The sequence below is a fragment of the Pteropus alecto genome, unplaced genomic scaffold, assembly GCF_000325575.1.
Source record: "Pteropus alecto unplaced genomic scaffold, ASM32557v1 scaffold288, whole genome shotgun sequence".
Lineage (NCBI taxonomy): Eukaryota > Metazoa > Chordata > Mammalia > Chiroptera > Pteropodidae > Pteropus > Pteropus alecto.
In genome coordinates this window covers 573,726-593,882 of record NW_006442124.1, presented here as the reverse complement: position 1 = coordinate 593,882, position 20,157 = coordinate 573,726, and the positions used below count along the sequence as shown (strand labels likewise).

The 20,157-nt window shown below is 42.3% G+C and overlaps 1 protein-coding gene across 21 annotated transcripts in view; it reads right to left on the bottom strand.

The window, feature by feature from the left end:
• Nucleotides 1-6,653: 6,653 nt before the first annotated feature.
• Nucleotides 6,654-20,157, bottom strand: part of MAP4K4 (mitogen-activated protein kinase kinase kinase kinase 4) — a 175,998-nt gene continuing 162,494 nt past the window's right edge. For 11 of the 21 annotated variants that reach the window (XM_015596281.2, XM_015596276.2, XM_015596275.2 and 8 more), the window contains 6 exons: nucleotides 17,668-17,802; nucleotides 15,176-15,276; nucleotides 13,497-13,670; nucleotides 12,806-12,965; nucleotides 11,802-11,941; nucleotides 6,654-10,170 (listed from right to left, as the gene is read on the bottom strand). In XM_015596281.2, the coding sequence (XP_015451767.1) occupies nucleotides 10,087-10,170; nucleotides 11,802-11,941; nucleotides 12,806-12,965; nucleotides 13,497-13,670; nucleotides 15,176-15,276; nucleotides 17,668-17,802 (794 nt within the window). In that variant the 3' untranslated portion in view covers nucleotides 6,654-10,086. The remainder of the gene's footprint in view (nucleotides 10,171-11,801; nucleotides 11,942-12,805; nucleotides 12,966-13,496; nucleotides 13,671-15,175; nucleotides 15,277-17,667; nucleotides 17,803-20,157) is intronic. The other 10 variants (XM_015596277.2, XM_015596282.2, XM_006920781.3 and 7 more) reach the window with 1 other exon arrangement.

Here is a 20,157-nt window from a genome sequence, read left to right as displayed (position 1 = left end):
GCATCAGCATCACCTGAACTTTTGTGAGAAAAGCAAGTTCTCTGGCCCCACACAGACCTCGCATCAGAAGCTTGAGGGACCAAGCCTAGTACTCTGGATGACCCAACGCAAGCTCAAGGTTTGGAGCCGCTACTTGGGATGACTTACGTGTTCACACGTGGAAGGGTTCCTCTCACTCTCTCCCAAGCCCGTGCTATGCTGTCCTGTGCCTCAGGGTCCTCCATGCATGGAGGGGAGTCTGCCATGTCTTATTAATTCCTTATAATAAACTTGCTTTGGGAATCTGAGCTACAATTAGACCCTCTTCCTTCACGCTTCACAATAATCTCAGCATTTAACACAGGTGCTTATTCAAATTATGGTGCTTGATAAATATATATTGAATGAGTAAACCATGCAGTGCATAAAACTATAAAACACTTGCTTTGATGCAGACGCTTCACATTCAGTTTTATGTAGGTAAAAATTCTGCTCTCCAATGGCTGAACTTGATTATCTGTTGTTGGTGAACATCATCTAAGTTTGGTCCTATGTGATAAGGCCTTACTTCTGGCAGGTTCCAGGATGAGCACTCTCTCATGTGACATCCAATTCACACCATGATGGTTTCAACACAAACAAACAAACATGGTAGAAATACCTGCATCTACTTCTTTAGAAGGGTCTCCAAGCATGAAGTGCATAAAATTAAAAAGGAGATTATGACTTGGACTCTTAGAAGACACTTAGGTGTCCTGGATTTCTGCGACAGCGCAGAGAAATTCAAGAGGAGAAACTCAAAATCTTGCCCGTGACGAGGTCATGTATGAATATGTCATTGAGTGCACCACGTTAGAGAGCCACCATCACGTGTCCCAGTTTCTACCGCACGGGCCCATTCTTTTACAGATCACATAGTGGCAGGACCCACACCTGGACATAAAGGTAGGATGGGTTTTCCCTGCAACTGTGAGAAACCCAGCAGGATGAGGCCTGCTCCTAACCAGCATGCTGCCCAGTCCCAACAGGGTATCTGTCTGAAATGCCGACCTCCCTCAGGAAAAGCAGCCATCCAGCTGTACTTATGACCTCTTGGGGGCATGAGAAAAATCTCAGCAACCTCCCTCTTCCTGAAGACCTCGAGGAAACAAAGGAAACCCCCAGGCAGGGAGATGTGTGACGTTACAGCCCCATCCGTCTCCCTGGGCAGAACAAGGCTGTACGCATCAGGCAGCGCCAGACTGGCCCCTCGATTATTTGCGAGTTATGTGGCATGCTAATCTTTGACTCTCTCACATTTGTTTTAATAAAACCAGGGAAGGAAGAGGTTGTAAGTGAAAAAAAAAAAATCCATTTTCTAGAATCTAGATTTCTTAATGAAAACATGAATGAATGAAATAGATCAGATTCTCACCTCCCCACCTCCTTCACCACTTTAGGTAAATTCTAGTGGAAATTTGTCTTAAAAAAAATAGTTTTAAAAATTTAAAAAAAAAATCATAACGACATGCATTGACATGTAGAAAAAACAGAATTTGGAGATTAACAGACCACATCCTAATCCTCGCTGCTCCATTCATACCCTCTAGGATGACCCACGGCAGGTTATTAAAATTTTATTTTTATTATTATTTATGCCTACAGCACCTGGTCTTCCTAGGTGGTCTCCCATCCAAGTACTAACCAGGATCGATCCTGCTTAGCTTCTGAGATCAGACATCGGGCTTGTTCAGGGTGGCATGGCTGTAGATCATGGACTGTGGCTCCACTGGGGCATGAACCCAGAACCTTCTGCATGTACAAAGCAGATGTGCTAATTGCTACACTATGGAACCACATCCAGGTTACTAAAATTTTAGAAGCTTCAGTATCTTCAGTAAAATGTAGCAGCAATATTTACTGCAGAAGATTCCAGAGGAGATGCACTGTGATAAGGTATATGAAGCCTGTAGCACTGCACTGTCCAAAGTGATAGCCACAAGCCATGTGTGGCTATCGAGAACTTAAAACGTGGCTCATCAGAATGCAGATGTACTGTGTGAAATACACACCAGATTTCACAGTCTTAGAAGGAAAAAAAATGTAAACCATCCTATTAAAGTACTGATTACATGTTGAAATTATATTTTGGAATATACTGACTTAAATAAAATGTTTAAAAATTTTAATGTTGCACAGTCAAATCTACATTTAATACTGAGACAACAAAATGATAACATATTAACAGGTTAACTTAATTTTGTGCTCATCTTAAAAGTTTCTCCTGCTACTGATGAGTCATTAAAAAGTGTCCCCAAATTGTTGACTTCATACACTTTTTAGGTTCTTTTTTGCAAGGTTAACTGTTGAAAAATTGCAATCATATACCTGTTGGCATCAGAATTATCTCCACATGAGGGAACTAAAAAAGAAAAATAAATTTGATACAGACACCAACAGCTGTTATCCACAAGCCCCAATGGTAAAGCAGTATTGGTTCTCATTGTTACAAATTTGAACTTAAAATCCACACCAATACCTCTTTTGTCTGCTTTATGGATTGACATTCCACTGTTTAAATGAGGTTGGAAATCTGAGACAGGATAGGATCAGGGGACGTGCAATCATTTCTCCTTTGCAACCCGGAGGGCTGACTGACTAAATGGGGAAAGCTCTCCAGGACCAAACGGAACCACTTCGCCTGGTCTCAGGCCCAGTAGGGCCTGTCCATTTCCTGTGGTGGGAGAGTCAGCAGGATTCCTAGCTGCCGGGTTCACCAAGGAGCCAGTCACACTACTGGCAAAAAGGAACCAAATGTGTCCTGGAGAAAGCTCCCCCTCTGTGCCATTGCCTGTCCCATTGCTGCTGCAGAGGAACCCTTCATTCAGATTATTGCCTAAATACCTATTTGCTCAAAAATCCATCTGTGCTAACAAGGAATTCCAGCGCCATTTTGTACATGGGTTCAAAAATGTCCTCAAACGACGCTTGGACTGTTTACCAGCCATGTATAGACCTAGTCCCATCACACCTCAAGAGACCTTCTCCACATCCCAGCAAAGGTAACCTCAAGGGCTTGGTGCTGGCCAGCCAGCCAGGTCACCCGTTTCCTCCTCCAGGACAATTAGGACTGTACCCTTCATGCTGGAGGCAGACTCTGTCTCTGTGGATTCAACCCACTTTCCCTGTATCTAGCACTCAGCACCTTGCAGGATAATACCTCCTGCATTTGCTCTCCCTCCAGACACATTTAGCTAACAAGGGCACCCCAAGTTTGTTCCTACAGGCTGAGAGGGTATGTATAAAAGCCCTTAGACAGGGCTGATGTCAGCATGCACACCACACCAAGTATTTGCGACTCCATGACTGTTAATAACCCCAATTTAGGATGGATTAGTTGAATGTTCTCTAGAACTTTACACAATTTGAATTGTTTTTATTGCCTTTTCTTTAAACCAATCTTATGGGAACTAGTTTGGAGCCCTCTCTGGCCAGGTCCCTAGCCTGTGCCGAGGGGGCCATTGGTCTGGACCCTGCAAATGTATCCAGCCAAGCGTGACCTAACCAGGTGGGGGTGTCACCTCTCTCTCTTCTGTTTTATCCACCGTCCAAACTCGCACCAGCTGTTTTGGCAGCCACACGGCTGTTTTAGCTAAAAAGTGTCAATCTCTTTCTAGGCACCATTACTAAAGGCTCTGCTTTCACAACCATTTTCAAAGTTGTCCCTTTAGATGACCCCCCTGCATTTCCGCAAAGGAGCACCGTACCTTAAGACTGCTCAGCACACAGTGGTTGCTCAACTCGTGAGATTGACCAAAATGTCACCGAGTTCCCAGAAGTTTACTAGCGTCTACACTTACTCAATGATGTATCCTACAAGAGAAGGTTGAGGTACAATTAGGTGGCCTTCCAGGAGGCAGCACTGAAGAAATATCCACAGTGCCAGTAAGATACACAGAGGTGCTAACAGGACAAGGTGCTTTCAAAACCTAATGGTTCTATGTATTTATTTGCCTGGTCTGGCTCAGCAGAACCAGCTTTTATGCCCCTTCCTAGGGTTGAGCACACTTAAATTAGAGCAGCGAGCTGAGTACCCTGATGCCGGCCTTGGACATCAGTGAGAATGCCCACCAACTCCCAAGGGCTGGAGGCCTGCTCCCTGTGGGCGAGCAGGATCTGTGTCTGCAGACACAGCCAGTGTGCTTCCAGAACAGTCCCCATTCCAAAACTTGATCACCCTGCATATGACCTGTGATGAGCCTGAGGTTCAACATCAGTATCTCATGGGAGGAGGGGTTCCTGGGTTTCTAAGAGCTCAAACTAAAAAACACATCTCAGCAGGGCTCCATTTCCCAGAGTGCTTAGATCACAGTGAAAGGTTAACTGGGCAGCTTTCATTTGAGGCTGGGACCTAGTTGGCTGTCACTGAGGTCAGGGGTTAGTCCTAAAGCTGAAGGAAGGCACTAGTGACAATGGTTAAGAACCAAGGAAGCCAATAAAAAGAAACTATTGATCCCCACTACAGCATGGATGAATCTCAAAGCATTGATACATCTATGTAAATCACCACAGCCAGTCACAAAGGATACACGTTGTATGATTCTATTAATACGCAACATCCAAAGTGGCAAATCCATATGCAGAGAAAGCAGATGAGTGGTTGCCCAAAGCTTAGCAGGATGGAGAAGTGGAAGGATGAAGAGATAATGACGAAGAGGCGGGAGGTGTCTTCTTGGGGTAATGAAAATGTTTACAAATGTGGTAGCAATGTTTACACAGCCCTGAATAAACTAAAAGGCACTAAACTGTGTCTATAAATGGGTTACTTTATGGTATATGGATTATCTCAATAAACTTGTTTAAAAAAAAAAAAGAATTGAGGAAGTATTTGGTACCATTTATCATGACAAAGTTGTTTTAATATTGGTTCCTAATGTTTGTAATTAGGTCCAACTTCCAAAACATCTAAGGGACACAATTGCCTTGCTTCCGCTCTATCCACATCCCACCTCAGAACTTACGGAGGACATGCTGCCAGAATTCGATGGCGTAAAACAAAGTAAAAATAAGAATTTTCTATCATTTCGAGCTGGACCATCAAGTTCAAACGTCCTACAACCCAGCAAACTAGGAGACATTACATAGGGATTAGGGGTCCTGCACTATGACTGACAGCAAGCTGGGCTGCAGCCACAAGGGCTGCTGAGGACCAGGGCCTGTGGGGAACAGTGCTCTTGAGCCGAGCTCCACATCCCTGCCCCCTGGGGGCCTGGCTGCACCAGTGCACGCCCCACACTGCCCACGGAGGGCTGGCTTTCCCTTGGATTAACATCAGGCTTTGAGTTTCATGCTACTTCAGCAAACCGCCAGGAACTTCCGAGTGCGCCTGCTCGCTGCCAGCTACGTCAGGTGGTTCCTAAGAACAGTTAAGATTTACTACATGGATAAATCTGAGAACTGATTTCAGCACAGGCTCTGTATTCAGACAGAAGCAAATAGTGAACAAAGCAATACCATGTGCAGACATGAGGGAATGGGGCTGGAAGCACAGGGAAGTCAGGTGAGGCAGAGTGGCAGCTTCGTATTTTGAAACATGGATATAACATGATTCACCTAAAGATAAAGGTAGAGGTAGACCAGGTATGAGAACCTCGTATTTGAACACACGTTACTTCTCCATAAAAAAATATAGTAATTACTTTTCCTAACATTTAATTCCAATGTTTAACTGTTTTACTTCATAAAATATAGCTTCTACTTCTACAGCAAAGCATGGGCAATGTTTTTATTTTTATAAGTTGTACATGCAGAGAAAGCAATTTCACTGCACTCTTGAATGTGACGCCAAAGCAGAGCTGGCAACAGTCACAGGGCTGGCTCGGGGGCTCTGCGGAAGTGAACTCTCGACCAGTGAAGGCGCTGGAACAGGGGCACTGGCCGGCGGCCCTGGACAATGAGCGCTCCGCCAGGTCTTTGCTCGCATCCACTCACAAGCTGCAACACACATCCAGCAGAAAAAGAAAAACTGCACTCATTTGGTGATGTAGGTATTTACCGTTTTATTTTCACCTTAAGAGAAATGACAAGTTTCTAGTATGAAACACAAAGGAGCTAGTTGATCAACACAATTGATGAAAACAAAGCGTGGCCACCTCTCTGCAACCCCGGAGGCTGGGCAAGGGGCTGACTCTGACGATGCGGCCTGACCTGTCCACGGCCATCCCTCGTAGAAGACCTACGGGGCATCAATGGGGCACACCCCAGAAGCTCGGCCACACAGACCCGACACTGAAGGAGCTCCAATTAGACCTATGTTAGTATTTATACGCCATTTTGAGAAAGGGGTACTTTCACTATCCTATTAGGTACAGACATGATGCTATTACTTTTGACCCACCTCAGACTTGCAAAAATAAAATCGTATTTTTATCTTCAGCTTTTCTCCTTTTTGGCTGCAGGAACATGGTGATGGAAGCTCACCTCCAATTTCATTGAGATCTTTTAACAACTGTTCGCCACTTTCATACCCGTGCCTGGTGACCCCTTGGGCAATCACTGTCAAGGGAGATGGCAGGATATGGGAGCCACTGGAGCCAGGACTGGCCCTGGGGAAGGGGGTGTGCATAAAATATGGATCTTTATTAGAAGAAAACATTCTTAAGGATCAGGATATTTGAAACTCATGCCACAGAAAATAGGTGTCATTTTTACTTTATTTAAGGAAAAAAGAAGGGGGGGGCAGGGTAGGAACAACAGTAATTTTCATAATACACAGAAGACAAGTTAGCACTGGGAAAAAAAAGGCCACGTACTTGCCACCAGTCTGCTTTGCAACTCTGTGATTAGTAAATTTAATGCAGTTTGTCATTTGTATTGCTGTTCAGCAAATTTATAATTGGCAAATTAGGGATTAAGAATCATGGTAAGTGGACTACAACTAAGACGAAAACCTAAATAACCCATTAAAAAGTCACTTAAAAGTAAACCATAAATATGTGATGCACATTAGTGTAACAAAACCATGTTTGTAAACATTTTCTCCAACATATCACGTGCATGAGAAAAAAGTAAAAACACTGCACTCAAAAGTTACTCTGATTTAAATACAGAAAGGCATTACTTATTAAAGCCTTGACTAAACCCAGAGACATATTTATGTTTTATTTTGAAGAGCACTGCTATGATAGTTTTCAGTGTTCCATATTTAATGGTGTCGTCGTAACACTGTTTTCTTTTGTAATTTTGCCATCTTGGCACTTCTGTGAAATCACTACCCTGTTAAAGGAAAATCATCCCTTCTCTGGAAGAATGAGATTTCAACAGCTTACCATCTTTTACGGAGAGACCTAATTGGGCACCTGCTTGAAGCCGTAGCAACACAATCTGGCTGACAAGGCGGCGAAGCCAAGGGAAGGACACCGCAGCCAAGGAAGGCACACACGAGGAGCCCACCCCTCAAGAACAGGCTGCTGTCTGAGGCCAGTAGGTTAGGCCCTCTGATGAACTCAATCCCCTTCAACTCAAAACACCAAGGGAGGGCCAGGTGGGTGTGCCTGGGGCTGTGTGAGCAGGACAGGCACAATTCCAACTTGAGCTCAGACCCCAGCACATCTGAAGTGGAATCTAGTTTTTGTCAAGTTCTAACCACTCAGTAATTCCAATGAAACACCATCTGTGTTCATCTGTGTGACGCCCCTTGAGTTATACACATTGCGCTTCAAGTCTACGGATAACCAAGACTGTAATACCTCATCCCTTCTTATTTCTTCCATATCGGAATCAGAAGGTTAGTATTCTTTCAAAGACACCTCCCCAACTTCCACCTCTCTAAAGCCACGGGAAGGACTAGAACAGACCCAGCCATCCAGTTTTCTCTCCTCTTGGCATGTACACGTGTTCACTGTTGGCACATTTCACTTGAAAAGCCAAAATGTACGTGGGAAATTGCCAGCAGTAATTTGATTCTGACTGAAGTCCTGTGGTGAAGGAATCTGGCTTATCTCAAAAGTCCTTTCCAAGGTGGGATTACCTGTTCGATCTTTGCCACGGTAACAACGGATTTGTTGAACAGAGCTAGTTCTTTCCACTTTGGACATCAGCACAACTCCAGAGTCACGCCGATGAACAGACCACTCCCCTCTCATCGTCCTCCCCAAAGAAAGGCTTTCTCAGCGCATCTTGCCTCCGTGGGTGTGTACAGCCAGCTGCTGTTCCTGCATTTGTTGAGTGCATATGGTTTTCACTAGGTTTTTGTAATAAAGGAGAGCCTTTGGCAAAAATGCTGAGCCCGGAGGAAGAGAATAAGCAGTCAAAATGGATGTCAAATGAGATGAGAATGCTGGGCAAAGCCTTGGCAAATAGATGAAAATGATTGTTTTATTTTGGGGAGGCAAGATCCCTCCCCCGCCCCTTTTCATGTTATCAAAGAAGATTAACCACAAGGAGAATTAAGCCTATGGAACGCCAAGCTTCTGTTGGTGAACAAATTTAAAGTGGCCATCAGAACACTGCCCCCCTTGGAACCCCACAAGATGAGAGCAGGATGGCAGAACCGTGCCACTGAGCGTTGTTCCTTTACCACGAAGAGATGGATAACCTCAGAGGAGCTGAGTGACCATGGAGCCATGAAACAAATTATTACCCAAGACATTTATTACAAATGTCGTGAACATATTCATAAAGTAAAACTGGTTTAAAAACAGAGAGAACAAGAGAACAGGCAAAGCCAGGGCTTTGAGCTACACCTGAACACGGGGAGATGCCAGCTTACACATTCTTAAAATACTTTTAGTGCATTGCATTTTTAGAAAAGGGAACTACCCCGACCCCCACCCCTGCAGGGTTCCTGCAACACTGAACACTTTGTGTGGCTACTCTAATGTGATCGCCTGTCTGCTACCAAACCCCGAACTGAGTGTGGCCCCTTGGGTCGGAGGTTACAGTCACCCACCAACCACTAACAGTGAATGTGGTGAAAATGAAACACCCTGCTCTCTACACTGAGAAAGCAGACTGCATCGGTCAGCATGATACAGCCATGTGGCTATTCCCCATCTTCGGGGACAATTTCTCTTGTGTCTACTGAGACCTGTGACCAAAAAAAACAGTCAATCTTTAATCTGATAGTTTTGGTATTAAGATTAAACATTAATGTTTTCCTCCCCAAACATAAACTAAACCACCTCTGAATGCATTAAAAACAATGAGGTAGGCAAAAAAAATAAATGTGGTTGAAAAAAAATTTTTTTTCCTCTGCAAGTGCAGACTGTGGTAAAACTGTTGTCGCACTTCTAGGTTTAAACAAAAATTAAACCTTTAACTGAGGCAGCGCTAATACTGTCACACAACAAAGTTCTGGCCGTTACACAAATGCACGCATTTTCTTTTTTTTTTTCCTTGAAGAACCATCTGCACGTGATTTAGGCAAAACCTGGTACACAGAAAAATGACTGAGTTCTTGGCCGAGCTAAAGAAACAAAATCCAAAGAAACAAAACGGGACCCCCTGAACCAACCCACCCGCCTCCCAAGCCCTACCCACAAAAAAAGTTATCCTAGGAACTGTGTCTTTCACATTTTATAAATATTAACTTCTTAAACCTGCACCTTCTTCTTTGTCCACATATTGTCACATTACAAAAAAGAAATGTCAATTAAATACATTGTTAATGTTACTATATTAAATCTGCTCTTCGCTTCAGCAAACCACTCGTCAAGACCACATTACACCTCCTCGTGCCCACTTCCGACAAACCGACGGCATGGTCACAGTCTGCACCTTCAGACACCCACACGACAGAGTCACTCAGAGACAGGGAATTCTGGAGCTGAGGAAAGGCGTTTGCTTTCTGGTCTGATGCTCGATCCCAAACATAGCACCTGATGGTAGAATCTGAACAGCACCAGCTGCATTGCAGCCTTGATTTATTTGTGAGTAAGGAAAAGAAAAGAATGGGGGTAAACTGGTAAGAGAGGAGCGGGAAGGAGGGGAGGAAAGAAGCCCACACGCGGGTCTGTGCGCACAGCTGTCCTGGGTGGCCCTGCTGCAGCGCCGAGCTCCAGTTGCAAGGAATTCCGAGTTCTCAGGACCTCGAAGGCTCTGGGGGCCGGAGATCTTCACCGCCGTCTTCTACCAGCTCAGAAGGGAAGTCCTGCCCAATGTCATGAAGTAAACCTGACTGCTACCACCAGACCGAACAGAGGCAAAGAACACCTGCGAAGGCAAGAGAAAAGGAAGGTGTGCCGTGGGCGGGACAATGCGCCCTGAGGTTCTCAGGCAGGTCCCCCAGGGCCAGGAGTGCACGCCACACCTCCGCATTGGCATTTGGTAAGCTGAGGCTCTTTTCAAAAGAAAATCTCATTTACGAGGAATGATCATCTGTAGCCAATGTTTGTAACAACTAACTCCTTGTACACTGCCATATTATAAGAACTCAAAAGAAAAAAAGAAATGATGGTTCTAAAACTGGGCTACTTCTGTTACCTGCACTGTGGACGCCTTCTAAACAAAAGTGTGTTTATAAAATTCCATACGCAATGGGGAAGGCTCCTCAGCAACCTAATGTTTTCTCTTTTAAAAAATAAGGCTAAAATGTATTACTTATTTCACATGATTCTCTAGAGTAATTTAATTTTGTACCTTTTATTAGTAAACCTTAAGAGATATGACATCATGAATGATAAAATTACTTAAATACCTAAAGCTTGAAGAATATTACAGCTATGGCTACATTAAATATACTTAAGAGAATATACGTCAAAAAGCTGGTAAAATCCTGGATTAGGTCTGAGGTTATATGGATTTTCAAGATAAAAGATTTGGGAGAGATTATGTAGGAAACAAACGTCAACTCCATTAGAGCAAGTGACCTTTAGGACTGCAGGGGAAAGTGGGTCAGTGGTGACGTGGCTTTTGTGCTGAGCATGGCGGTGGGCAGGCAGGAGGACCAGCTGCCAAGGAGAGATCTACAGCTCTTTGCTGTCATGTCAAATTTTAAATTTAATCTGAGAAGTCAACCTGAAGCCTGGTTGCTGGATGTTTCCTGTATTTTAACATGAAGCAAGAAATGGGAATATAAGGGGAGCAGGCTGCCTCAAGCAGTTAGACATGCTTTTGTCCAAGTGGACAGGAGAAGAAAGTTGGGCAAAGATCAGCTCCTTTCCACGTCCTTCCTAAAGCAGGCCAGGATAGGCCATCTGTCTGTCTGCCTGCTCCACTCCAAGGCCAGTTTTGGGAGGGACTCCCTGGGAGTGAGTAGGACAAGAAGACCACAAGGATGTGGTCAGTTCAGAAAAACAACGGTTTTTATCCTGGGGCTTGAATACTCTAGGGTCTTGGCTGCAAGAGACACTGGTGATTCTGCATAAAATGATTTATACCATTAGACATTTGACGGGCGAACTGGGAAGTTACCTCACTACTCAAAAGGCAGACAAACAAGTGTGTCTTTCTGATATAGGTCAAGGGAGAGGATCCTTCTACCTGAATTTGCGTGACTGGTTGCTTCTAATCATAAAAGAAGCCATCCATCTAGACTGTCAGCTTTAACCTTCCTTGTCCCTAAGCCAAACACAGTCTAGACAGGTCACCTAATGGGGTTTTAAAAAAAAACCCCGATATATGATGATTTCTGCAGAGATAAATCTATCCCCTCATAGCAAAAAAATATATATACATATACCTCAAACCCCATAAACAGATCTAAAAAGTTACTACTAAAAAGCTCCTTGAATTATTTCAGAATCTATCAAAATCCCAGGAAAAAGCTTCACTAAACTCCATGGAAAATAAACCACTGCTAAAAGAGAGAAGCAACTAAAAATAACCTATAAGGACACTGTTACCTTGTCATTGCGTTCACATAAGAATTTCAGTCTTTGAGCCCTTTTGTGCATAAACACACCATCCAGGTGACCAGTTTCCACAGACCGGATCTCTATGGCCTTTTCTCCCCAGCCCATCGTCTGATTGGATCGAATATATGCTTTTAGAAAAGGAAAAACACCTAATGTTAAAGACAAGGAAATAGCCACGGAAAGATGCTGCTCATGTCTCTTTCTGTCTCTCTCTCTCTCTCTCTCTCTCTCTCACACACACACTCACACACACACACACACACACACACGCACGCACACTCAACTGTCTAGTATTTAAAGATTTTTTTTTAAGGAACTCTGCCTTTGTAGCCTTTTGGTCTAGCCTGGGAAGTGGTAATTTGACTCAATGGTTGAATCCGTTAAGCTCCCTGAGGCCTGAGGCCTTTCGTACTTATCTTGAGCAATGACCTACTGGGTTCAGAGTTTAGTGCTTCTCTTTTCATCTAACCAGTCATGAGGGACAGCAGGAAAAAGAAATGACAGTAGACAGAGACAGTGGCTTAAGTGTAATAAAACCAAAATAGTTTGGGAATATAAACTTAAAGTCATAAAAATTTCACATCTCCACCTTCCTTCCCACCGATCTTCCTATGTGGCCTGCAGGAGACCAAGGGCCCGTGTTGCTAGTGCGGCTCTGCCACTCGCAAGCAGCAAGTCATGTACCTTCGCCTGCCTCCCTTTACTTTCCACAGTCAACAACCACATCTGTCCTGTTGTCCCTGGATGTCTTAAATGAAGGACCGAGATGACGAGAGTTTTTAAGGGTACTAAATAATTACTTGGATTTTGTTCTAAAATAGACTGTGACCAGTCCCATGTCTACGAGCTAACGTTCCACCATCTACTGCCAAGCACTCTGTGAAATGGCCAAAAGGTCTAAACAATATGCAAAACAGGGATGATAAAATCACACAGGTTTAGAGAAGGTCCCTCTTTCACAAACACTGCCTTGTGCTCGGCGCGATGCGTACCTACAGATGTGGGCATCTCTCCCCACTGCAGGACCACGTCCTTGGTGATCCGCCCATAGGTGTTCACATAAACGCCCTCATCTTCGTAGCACACCAGAAGCTCCATTCCGTCTGTGTTGGGGAGGATGATGATTGCGTGGGGTTTGATGCTACACTGGATCTAGAGAAGAGGGACACAGTACAAGGAGCAGGATTGTGGTTATTTCTGTCCTCACAAAAGTGCTCAGTAAGACTGTCATGGCGAATGCACTGGTTCATATTTCTGATGATAAACACAGTGATGGGATGGCGTTTTGGAAAACCCACGCGACCTACATGCCAAAGTCGACCTTTTACAGGCCATATGCTCTACTGACACACATTTTTTGAGATCCCTGGGACATGTTTTGATTGTGGACTCTATTTAAGAAATTATGTTCCTCAAACCACCCCCAACCCAGGGGCGTTCCGACCTGCCAGCGACTGCCCCCACCCAGCCCATGTTAGTCAAAGCCAGGGCAAGGGAGCTTCCGGGGGCTTCACAGAGCCAGGAGAGACTATGTCCAGCTGTCTCAGAGCATGGAGCTACTGAGAACGGGGCATCATTTAAATACTCACCCCCATATCAGGGGAAGTAAGGGATCCCTGCTTGTGTTAGTTCACTAAGCAGAGTAAAGAAAAAGTCAAAACAAAATGAAGCCAGTCAACCAACCATAGAGTGTGGGTTCTTTCTTACATGTGTTGGTAGATAAATGTCATAGACTGATCCTGAATCCACATCAACAGCGTGGAACCCAGCACAGGACCCATAGATCACTTTCAACCTCTGGCCTTCCTCAACGGTGAGATCCACCAGCAACGGCTTATGTACCAATTCTCCAAACGACTACAAACGGGTAACCAAGAGAGAAGCCATGAGACGAAGCAGAACTTAACTTCTAACAGATCACAGTAGATAAGCGAGGCCTGGCTATTTAATTACTGAGCCCCCCTGGCAACAAACAAAAGCAAAATACGCTACAAAATAAGGCTTTAATTTACTATGCTTTTGTCTGTTAAGGAGCATCTAGAGATACTTCCTAAGAACACTATTCCCTCACTTACTGTTCTGTCGTTTTGGTGAGAAAAACACCCAAAGTGGCGTAATCAGGCCCTTCGGCACATACTGTTCAACTACTCAAATGCGGACAGTGGATTGGGGGGGTGGGGGGGGGGCGGTGCTTGTAGGAGTCACATACTGAGAATTTTATCATGTGATCATCACAGTCGCTGTCTGACTTCTATCTGACACTTTAGACTTCTACTTCCATTTTCCAACTAGAGTGATAGGTTGACAAAAAGCTGACATGTATGGGCCTAGATGGCCCTGGTTCTTCATAAATATCAATACCCACAGTTCACAAGCTAGATTTAAATAAGACATTAAAAGTGACTAGTACAGTGCCTGTAACATAAAGGGTATTAAGAGCAGACCTCGGAATATCATTATAATTTTATAACTAGTTATTTCTCAGTCAATATATGTAGATTGACTTTTCTAAGCAAATATGGTAACCCCCTTTAGCCTGCTTTACTGGGAATCAGCAATAAGCAATCTACATGTGTAAACTTTCCAAATAACTGAAGCTTACCCTTAATAAATCAAAACTATTTTAAAAAATAAAGAGAATCATTTTAGATGAAAAATTCTCAATTTCTTGCCTTGCACTAAATAGTCTTAGGGTGCTATGCTTACGGTTCTGTGTCTAATATCAGGAATAATGTTATTAAGTTATTTATATATAATGTCACAATACCATTTTTAATTAAGAATTTCATAAATTTATCTATCACAAATTCTAAAATTATAAAAAATAAAAATACATAAAATAACTGATATTTTTCTACGACCTTTTCTTTAAACAAAAATGGTATATTGCATATATTTTTAACTTTTCCTATTTACTATATAATACACATTCCTGTGTCATTAAGAATTTCTGTAATTTAATTTTAAATTAATACTCTATTGAATAGATATACCTTAAAGCTGCCTACTGGTGGACACTTTTTCATTATCAAAACCATATTTAAATGTTTATACGCATACATGGCTTTAGGTAGAAGGTCACAGTCTGCCTTTCAAATGGGGGTGGTGTTATTTTGTCTCCCTTCATTCCCATGTTGGCGCATTGGTCAAGGCGTCCGCCGGACACTCAGCTCTCTCCCTCTCATACTGCAAGGGCTTAGGAAGCAGGTAGCTAGGCTGATTATACCGGGGATGGCCTCTCTTATGATAAAGCTACACACTCTACCAGTACTCAGCTTTTAAAGAGTCAATTTCAACTGTTCAGGGGTTTTGGTCACAGTGGCATGGCTCATGCTACTTCTAAGTGCACTTGACATTGTTACCTTAAAGGCCATAAATTTGTGATATGGCTTGGGTGCCCACGCATAGACTTCCACAGAACTCTTCAAAGCAATGACCAGAAATTTGATTCTTTCATATTTTACTGAAAACAAATATGAAAAAAAAATGCAGGTCAGTATCAACATAGAACTCTTAAATTCTTTTGGGTCTTCTTTAAACTTTATAAATATGCCTTCTACTAATTCATCCATCCTAAAAGGAGAAAATGCTGCGCGGGATCAAGCCTCACGTTTCCTTTCCAAATTCTTTCCTGTATCACTCAGGTGTTCCCATAGTTCTTGATGCTGTGCTGGACTCAACCAACGTTCTGGTTACTACCAATGAGTACCTCTCCTAATATTCCCAATCTTCTTAGATGGCAAGGATTTAATAATCAAGGGTGATGCCAGGCACACCGCCCTCAGGTCTCAAGGGCTTAGTATCACCTTGTAAGGACAATGTTGGGATTAATCAGCCTGGAATCACAGCAGGGGGGTCAAATCTTCCATGTGGCTTTTCCCGAGTCCTGCCCGGAGCTTACAGACCGAGGAACACAAAAGGCTGTACCAAACACTCAACTGACTGAGTTTGAATTCTGTCTACTTCTGTGTATAAGACCAAGTGTCACCTCAAACCTCCTCCTTATCTACAGAGGTAGTAACTGCCAGGGCTCTACCCAGAGTGCTGCACCTAAAGGGCAGCGGTAAAGGAAGTCGCTCTCCTACTATACGTATGTCCTACTCTGCACGCTGCCTCTGCTCTTTTACAGCCAGACAACTATGCTTCAAAATGGACAACCTAAGGAGCCCTGAGCACATCTAATTGGCCTGGCATGGACCCACCAGCTCCTCTGTAAGTCACCTAAGACTGCACTGCCATTTGACTCTTCCTCTGCAAGCGAGGGGTGCTCGTTAGCTTGACACCTCTCCACATATTGTCACTATTCAGTTCAGATAGGTCATCAACATCAATATTAAGTCATAAAAGATTATAAGAGGTTGTCCAAAGCAGTGCTGTTTAACAGAATTTTCTGTGATAATGGAAAGGTTTTTTATCGGTGCTGTTAATATGACGGCCACGGTTTACATATGCCTTTTGGGCACTTGGAAGGTACTAGTGCCACAGAGGAACTAAATTCTAAAGTTTATCTCATGTTAATTAATTTAAAGGTAAATTTAAATGAATGGTATTACACACTCTTATCTCCAGAAAATTCTTGTGATTCTCTTCTTCATAAGAATGATGGGCCTGAGGACTGCTGTTTTGTTTTGATGAAAAGCCCATTTCCATCTAACACATCTAATCCAGCTCCCCCTATAGGGAGATTCGTGAACACTGCAGCTGTTAAGAGCTGTTTCTCTGAATTTAGCCTTAGGTGATTTTAGTTCTACGATTTAGTCACACCTCAACAAATAACAGTATTTCATATAAACACAACACAGAAAATCCTAATGCCATAATCTATACCAAAGGAGACAGCAGTACTTTCAAATGCACTTGGAATTGTCTCAGGGGTGGGGTGGCTCCTGCAATTATTTTTAACCAATGAACTGAGGGCTGTAGACAGACTACATAAACAAGAAGACAATGTAAAGAGCTGTAAGATCCCTGGGAGCGAAGAAACTGACTACAGTATATTCTTTCACAAATAGAAAAAAAAACCCAAAAAACAAAAAACCTGTAGGCAGAAATCCACACTCAGTAGGCCCCTTATGCCAGTAAGTCTTAGGTATACATAGGCCATTTGTTGATCTTCTCAACATTTCAAATGACGCATTGGAATGTGTCATCTCTCCCATAAAACTTGAATTTGACTAAGCTCCATTATTTCCCCCTTTATTTTCAACATTAGTACCGTTTTTTTTATTTTTTATTTTAATACACAAGAAAAACTTGTTTTGGCTTTGTTCATGAGAACCACGGCATGTGTACCAAAACAAACAACAAATGAACAAACAAACAAACAACACCTTTGCCATCAAAGACTGACTGGCCAGCCAGATTTATTTACTAGTAAAGAGCAACGCAGCTTTACATAGAGCACTGAGTTCAACACGGCAAGTCATAGCTCTTCGGGCAAACTTAAACATTCTATCAGCAACTGCCACGGACCCATAGTCTTCTAAATGGAGAGTAAGCCTGGAACACAAAGGAGGAGTCCAAACTGTACGGCTTTCCTTGGCAAAGCTTCCTTAAAGAGGTTCATCCCGGAGCACATCTTACAGAGAAGAATGTGGACTGTCAAGGTCAAAGGGTAAACAGTCTCACAAGTCGAACCGTGCGGATGAGACAGGGGGCCGCGTGAGCATCGGGAATGAACTGCACTGTGCTTAAGGGGCACCCGAATCTAGACGAGATCTCAGGATCAGAAGATGCCTTAGAAACACAATAGCATAAAAAGCCTACATGCTTCAGAAACAAGTTTATTATTAAAAGCTGCAAAGAATAAAATGCTAATTAAATGGTGGAAAAACACCAGCCTCCTGGAACTCACCAACTTTATAGTGCACGCATCCTTCCAAATCCCCGACGGTTGTCCACCCTTGCTTCTTCTCGACCTCTGGGTCATTGTGAAGGATTTTATTTCTTAACCAGGACAAATAGTAGACACGTAACTTATCCTTTTTGCCTAGAACACAAATATAAGTATTTTAGATACATATTCAAAAATAAATATCAATAACAATACTAACCACAAGAAACATCAATAAACAATAAATATCGTCCCCTAAGAGAACCATTCTGTACCAGTTTTTCTAGAAACTCAAGTCAAGCTATTCAGATAGACTTTCAAAACCCCAGATTTATCACTAGGAATAGCCTGAGTTAGAAGATTTTAAAAGAATAAAGAATTCACCCTTCTGTAGACAAAAAGTATCAATACACCACTAATCTTTCACATGTACTAAGTCATCTGATTTTCAAAACTCTCCAGCGTAGCTAATTATTTCTCATTTGACAGCACAAAAGGGTAAAGAAATCACCCAATGCAGGGACTTGAATCCAACAAAAGGCAAGCCATAAATTGGAGATGTGTACAACTTACATAGCTGACAAAGGATTCACATCCAGAATATGTAAAGAACTCTCACCAATCAATTAGAACAGGGATAACCCAAGAGAAAAACTGGGCAAGCAACTAGAACAGGCCAAGGAAGTTATCTCACAGGTATGTAAAAGGGCACTTGCTCTCATAGTCAATAGTGAATGCATATTAAAACCATACTGAGATATAATTACACACTGAGATATAATTTCACACTTATTAGTGTCCAGAATTTAAAAGAGCGACAATACTGAGAATAGGAAAGGTATGGAGTAACTAGAAATTTCAAAAACTAGTGACGAAAACTGTTAGAATCACTTTGAAAAGCTTGGCATTATCTATTCAAGCAGGATACACGTGTACTCTGCTATAATCAAGCGATTTCTCTCCTAATATAAATGTGTGTGTGAGGCCCCAAATACAGGAACAGGAATGCAGACAGCAGCATTGTTCCTAACAGCCCACACAACAGGAAACAACACGAGTATCTATCAATAGTAAGATGAGTGAATAAACTGAGGTGTGGTCATACACAGGAATAGAGAGGGACAAACTATAAGTTTAATAAAAAGTGAAATAAAATGTTAGCAAGTTATCTCTGAAATAAGGGTAACATTTTCTATTTTTGAAGCTTCTTACAGTTAACAGGTGTTACTTTTATGATTGTGAAAACCACTAAAAGCTACTAGAGAAGAAAAGAATATAGAAAATTAGACCAAAAAATTATCACTGGTATCAGCTGATTATTGATCCCTAGGAATCATCTTGTTCACTGTGTAACAAAATGAAGTTCAACCCATTTTTAGCTGCAGATTTATTTTTTCTCCTACTTTACAACTTACTCTCCATCAACACACACGTTTTAAATGGCTGTTTTCTCATTTAAGTGCGATGGTAAAATTTTTGCATTTCAATAAACGTCTTTACTTACAACCAAAAGTCTATTTGAAAACTAAAATAACTGCAAAAAATTTGTTACATGTAAACAAACAAGCGTGAGTTGACAGATAACTAAATCAGAATCACTGCTAGTTATTATAAAACCATTTAAAATCTTACAATTTTGCATGCTCTTTGATCCCAGCAATAATATAAATTATTAAAAAATTATGATCTATGAAACATGTGTTGTGTGCCCAAAGTTATGTAAGTTACGAAGATATTTGTGAGAAATGTTTACATGAGAGAGAAAAACGGGATAAACCAAAAGACTTACAATAGAAGATGAATAAATGAATTTTAGTGCATCTGTGCAAAGGAACATTTTGTAGCCGCGTAAAATACGTATCACAGAGGAAAGTTTAATGACATGGAAAGAGCAGGCTACATGGTTTGGACCAAGAGTGGACAGGAAGCATCCTAACTACAGGACAGTGGTTAGTATGAGCAGGTGGACAGGAGGGGGATGCTAAGTGGATGTACAAAGGTGTGTTTTAACATCAGTTAAAACTAGTACATGGGTGTCATATTATTCTCTCATTATTATCCTCTGGATGTCTGAAATACTGCATAACCATTTTCGTGCAGATTTTTCTTTTAAGTGTGTATCTTGAGTTTGCGTATGCTTAAAATATTAGAAGCTAAAAACTGGAAAGTTAATACACGCTATTTCTGGATTTTACTTTTTATTCCTCTTGCTTGGTTTTCTGTAGTGGTGTCTTACTTTCTACAGAGAACATATATACTTTATACTAAAAAAAATGCTCTTTCTGAAAAGAAACTTACAGTGTTAATAGGCAAAAGAAAACAATAATACAGTGCTTTCACCATCATGGCAACAAACAGTTCCTTGGCACGGAGGGCCTGTGACAGGGCATGAGCATAGGCCCAGGCACTGGGTGAGGCAAACTCAGTCCGGTGGGCAGCAGCTTTTCCACACCACTCTTTAGAGGAGACATGGGTCAAGTGCGCACACGTGGGTCACATCCCAGTATATCT